The sequence below is a fragment of the Clupea harengus genome, chromosome 12 (genome assembly GCF_900700415.2).
Source record: "Clupea harengus chromosome 12, Ch_v2.0.2, whole genome shotgun sequence".
In the NCBI taxonomy this organism is placed as follows: Eukaryota; Metazoa; Chordata; class Actinopteri; order Clupeiformes; family Clupeidae; genus Clupea; species Clupea harengus.
Genome location: NC_045163.1, coordinates 25299849 through 25305828, shown reverse-complemented (window position 1 = coordinate 25305828; position 5980 = coordinate 25299849). Strand labels below are relative to the sequence as shown.

Sequence of the window (5980 nt, the reverse complement as noted above, 5' to 3'; positions counted from 1 at the left end):
GTAACGCATCCCTCTGCACGGGTGGGTGCACTTGCAGCTAGCACATCACTGGAGGTGAAAGAAGCAAAGTCAGTTGAATTTCCAGCAACAAAATGTGCCTACATCAGACAACCTCATCTGGCCTCAAAAGATACACTTGCAGACACATGGGAAATCCAGTCCCTTGATGTACAAAATGTGTGGTATTCATAATGTAGTTTAGACGTGAAAAAAGACACAAGAGTCAATGTTCATTGTAGTTTCGTTTATGAGAGGGTCTCATAGTGTTCATTTCACAATGCTTGTGCAAGAAGACTAAAATATATTACATCCTGTATAAATACATCTGTATAAAATACCTTTAACAAAGGGAATGTTCTTACATTGCAGTTTTGGTCCAGCTAATCGAACGATTTCAACCTGATTTCAGTGCAGAACTTCGGCCTCAGAGCCACCGCAGCGGGACTGACACGGACACTGAAGCATCACTGGCAGGGGAGGGATGAGAAGCGCATGACAACAACCCACCACAACAGAAACCACGGCGACGCACTGCCGTTTAACTAGGAGCAGCCGTTGCTAAGCAGTCCTGCGGTTGCTATGTGAGAGCGAGGAAGCGAGAGGGAGAGAGAGAGAGAGAAGAGAGAGAGAGAGAGGAGAGAGAGAGAGAGAGAGCAGGAGAAGGCACAAGCAGAGGCAGAGAGAGAGAGAGAGAGAGAGAAGGCACAAGCAGAGGCAGAGAGAGAGAGAGAGCGAGAGAGAGAGAGAGAGAGAGAGAGAGAGAAAGAGAAAGCGAGGGAGGCAGCAGTAGGAGAAGAGAGGAGCTCAGAGGATACTCCTTGATGTCTGTATTAGAGTCTTTCTTCTGATGCTGTCTTTTGGATTTCCTCATTGAAAAAAAAAAAAACAAAAAAAAAAAAAACCCATTTGAAAAGATTAAGGCCACAAAAGCCAAACATTCCTGTCTTAATGAACCGCCGTAGTTCCTACTGTGACATATCTTACTGTGAGATGAGCTAATCATGTCTTAATGAAGCACAATGGCTCTTTACAGCCAGATGAGCTAATCAAGCACAATGCAGCTGAAGAGAATGGAAAGGACTGAGGATCCTGATCACTCTTCAGACAGCAGCCAGAGCAGCAGGAACAGCCAAGCAAGGGAAGTAAAAGACAAGACACAAGGGTGAGCAGCAGAGAGTCATCTCATGTCACTAGGCATCACTAACCTGTGGGGGATTCACAGTCTCTCTGTCTCAGGCTGCAAGACACTGGAAGGAAAACTAGTCCTCTACGGAATGAAAGTGAGGGGGTTGGGGGTTAGGGATGGGGTTGGGGGTTAGTTAAGGGGGGTTCCCATGGAATACAAATGCTACAGAGACTGCCCCCCTACCTACCCAAAAATGACAGAGTCATATTGCACTACAATGAATCTACTACAACAATCTTATGAAAAACCTGTGAACCTATGAAACCTATGAACCTATAAAGCCTGTGAACCTATACAAGTTCTTGCCTGTCTACTTGTCAATCATTAGTGTTCTTCCTTGCTTCAGCTTGTGTGTGTGTGCATGTATCCCGTGTGGAGTCTTGGGGCTGACGTGAGGCCTGGTCACGGAGAGGGGTGAAGACGACCATCAGAGGATCTTCTGGTCTGCTGACAGGCAGCCATTTGTACTGCAGGGTCTGGTCCGAGGGACTCAGGCTCCAGTCGTAGTGCTGCAGCAGATAGCCACACGCGGCCTGGAGGAGGGATCCACACACACACACACACACACACACACAGACACACACGACACACACACACACACACAAACACACACACACACACAGACACAGACACACACACACACACACACACACACACACACACACACACAAACACACACACACACACAACCACACACACACACACACACACACACACACACACACACACAACACACACACACACACATCAAGATCGGTCTCCAAATGAAGGTCAGGGACGTCCCTGCAGGAGACGCGTGTCTTACTGGGGCTTAGGAGGCCTGACACACTAAGAGCGCAGCGGAGCAAACAGACACTTAAGGGTACCATCCACATCCCCAATAAAAAAGCAAATAATTGACCTAATTCACAGATTTAATTGACCTCATTCACAGATTTAAATGACCTCATTCACAGATTTTCTGATCTTATTCAGCATTGAATCAAAAACAGAAGTACTTGAGAGGATGTGGGACATCACATAAAATTGAACTGAATTGAATTGAGTTGAGTGAAATTGTGAAATTCATCAAAACATCTCATAGTGAAACTGAAACTCGTTTAGGTGTGGTAGTTGTAGAAAGGACATACCAAACGTGAATCCAATATGTTATGAATAAAATGAATGAATGATAAATATTAAATATATTTGTTACGTTCGATCAGACATACAGAATAAGTAATCAAAATAAAATCCAACACACATCCATTCAATGGTTCCTTTTTTCTAAGGACTACTTAAAACCCCTTCCCAACATTTCTCAAATGCAGGCCACACACGGTTAGCACCTCGCTATGACCTCATCTCATGATCTCAACTCCAGAGGACATCGGAGTGCGTGCACGTCTTCCCCCATGGTCTGGGGTTCCCCCGCTGGGCGGTGATATTTTCAAGGGGGCCCCCCCGCCATGGCAGCTGTCTCCCCCAGCAGGCGGCCCACTGCCCCCCCACTGCCCCCGGACACCCTGACATCCGCCAGCAGCCAAAACACCACGCTACACCGCCGACGAGACGAGACGTCTCAATCGCACAACGCAACATGCTACACACACACCGCGGCAGTCAGAGACATTTACATCTCACACCACTACACACTATACACATACCACATCAGTCACAGAGATCTACATCTCACAACACTACACACTACACACTATACACATCAGTCACAGATATTTACATCTTACAACACTATACACTATACAGAACACACACCAGTCAGACATCACAATCTCAAAACACTACACACTACACACTATACACACACCACATCTGTCACAGACATCTCAATCTCACAACACTACACACTATACACAACACACACCAGTCACAGACATCTACATCTCACAACACTACACACTACACACTATACACACACCCCATCTGTCACAGACATGTCAATCTCACAACACTACACACTATACACACCACATCAGTCACAGACATCTCAATCTCACAACACTACACAATATACACAACACACACCAGTCACAGACATCTCAATCTCACAACACTACACACTATACACAACACAGTCACAGACACACACAACGCACATCAGGTCACAGACATCTCCCAACAACGTCTCAGTCATAACGCAAATAACCGTGACCTTAATCTCAAGACATGGATAAGGACACCAATCTCTAAGGTCATGCTCTTTGTTATAATATTCACACCAATATCTAAGGTCATGCTCTTTGTTATAATATTCACACCAATATCTAAGGTCATGCTCTTTGTTATAATATTCACACCAATATCTAAGGTCATGCTCTTTGTTATAATATTCACACCAATATCTAAGGTCATACTCTTGGCTATAATATAGTCTTTGTTATAATATTCTCTATCTACTCTAAGAAGAAGTATGGCCATGTAGTCCCCTATAGAAAGACTTTTGACATAGTTGTCATGAAAAAAAACAACAACTTTAAAGCGTTTCATGAATGTCTAGATGTGAAATTAGGCATTTTGCAGTATAACCAATCTACACAGCAACAGTTTTACTTACTACCTGCTACTCTCTAATTCCTTTGTCTACTACAGTATAGTAAAATCCTTGATCGTTCAATCCTATCCTGTGTCCTAGAAAAGCCTCTTGCCCTGAGCGCAAGGAAAAAGTTCAAATCTATATTTTATTCAAAGGCACATGTTGTAAAACCCCCGACGCACTATTTTCATGAGCCTGGGGAGAGAAAATCACCGGAAGCGAAGCAGAGGCCCCCGGCTTCGCCCGTTATCCATTTTCGGCTCCACGTCACAGCCTATGGGGGGGGGGGGGGAGAGACGCCGTTGACCCAAATACACCGGCCCGCTCTCCACTCACCCCGACTCATCTTCATACGTCTAAAACTACACGATTGGGTTTGAAAGCTTCTCTGAGATGACATTTGTGAAAAACAAAACAAAAAAAAAAGTACATTCAAAAGGTGCGTCACCGCACGGACACGCACGTCTATCTTAACCACACAGGGCTCAAAGCTCACCATCCCCTGGAAAATAAATAGCTCAAGAACACGGCCCGTGCCATGCCCTACCACTTCAAACACAGAGACAATTTTAAAGTTCACATATTTCTTGATGAATCATTCGAGATGACTAATAAGTAGTCTTTGTAGTTATGAGGTAGACTTTTGTTTTTATACCAATGATTAACCGATGCTGTGTCACGGAGAAAGACACCCTTGACCCAGTGAGCTGCGTTTAGGAGGAAGACCACACCTGACACACAGACTCTACACATGTGTGGACACACTCTCCACACACACACACACACACACACACACACACACACACTCCCACCTCCCACATGTGTGGACACACTCTCCACACACACACACACACACACTCTCCACACACACACACACACACACACACACACACACTCCCCACCTCTCCACATGTGTGGACACACTCCTCACTTCTCCACTTCTCCACCTGTGTGGACACACTCTCCACCATCTCTTCTCATGTTTTTCACACCCTAACCCACCCAAGAGGAGGTCCATGTGGGGTCCAGGCACCGGTCCAGGTCCAGGCCCAGGCCCATCCCACTGAGGTGCTATTCGGACCCCTTTTAACACTTCCCAGCACTCTGCAAGAGGGACAGGGGTAAGGATTTGGACACCAATCCACTATAAGAGAATATCTGAGACCAATCCACTATAAGAGACTATCTGAGACCAATCCACTGTAGAGACTATCTGAGACCAATCCACTGTAAGAGACTATCTGAGACCAATCCACTGTAGAGACTATCTGAGACCAATCCACTGTAGAGACTATCTGAGACCAATCCACTGGAAGAGAATATCTGAGACCAATCCACTATAAGAGACTATCTGAGACCAATCCACTGTAAGAGACTATCTGAGAGGGCTGTCAGACCAAAGACAACCCCATTAGTCATCCCTGACTAACCGTCGATGCTTCTCTCCAGACATATTTCGGGCAAAGGTGTGGGCTGTACCGGTGAAACAACAGTTAGCTGGAAATCGTTGGCGTCATTGTTCACCATTTGTTTTGAAAGAATGGAATGAAGAAACCTGTCCCCTCCTGCTATTAAGATATGAATCTGATAAGATTCTTCCAGAGCACTGCAAAAATGGCAGGTGGGCAGAATGAGTAAATGCCAAGTATAAGTGCCGATGGCGTATCTGTGTGTTGCCACATGATATTCTGCCTGTCCCCACGACCACGGAAGTACTGGGTGCTGATGTGTCTGGGAGCAGCATCCACAACCTGACTGTAACAGGACACCTCTGATCGGAGGTCAGCCTCATCTGCTGATAGGAAAAGACTAATCATTTTCCTGACCATGCCTTGCAAAATGTAAGGGAAAATGCATTCCGCCCATGCCAAGGAGACAGGGCTAAGACTGTGTGTGTGTGTGTGTGTGTGTGTGTGTGTGTGTGTGTGTGAGTGGTGTGTGTGTGGTGTGTGTGTGCGTGTGTGGTGTGAGTGTGAGTGTGTGTGTGTGTGTGTGTGTGAGAGAGAGAGACCATTTCTGTTGAAAAGCACTTCATCTGCCCAGTCAGATTCTCAGCGGACTGTTGCCATGGTTATCTGTGAGACATGCTCTGTGTTGGTCTCTTACCGACAGTGGAGTAAGCAGAGAATGAGCGGCCCATGCACCCTCCACAGGCCACAGTGAATGAGCAGCCCATGCACCCTCCACAGGCCACAGTGAATGAGCGGCCCATGCACCCTCCACAGGCCACAGTGAATGAGCAGCCCATGCACCCTCCACAG

The 5980-nt window shown here is 46.2% G+C and overlaps 1 protein-coding gene across 1 annotated transcript in view; it reads right to left on the bottom strand.

Annotated features, from left to right (window-relative positions):
* Positions 1-730: 730 nt before the first annotated feature.
* LOC116222818 (putative cytochrome P450 120) overlaps positions 731-5980 on the bottom strand; it is a 44254-nt gene continuing 39004 nt past the window's right edge. Inside the window, exon 11 of the mRNA XM_031577672.2 lies at positions 731-1719. Coding sequence (XP_031433532.1) covers positions 1504-1719 — 216 coding nt within the window. The 3' untranslated portion in view covers positions 731-1503. The remainder of the gene's footprint in view (positions 1720-5980) is intronic.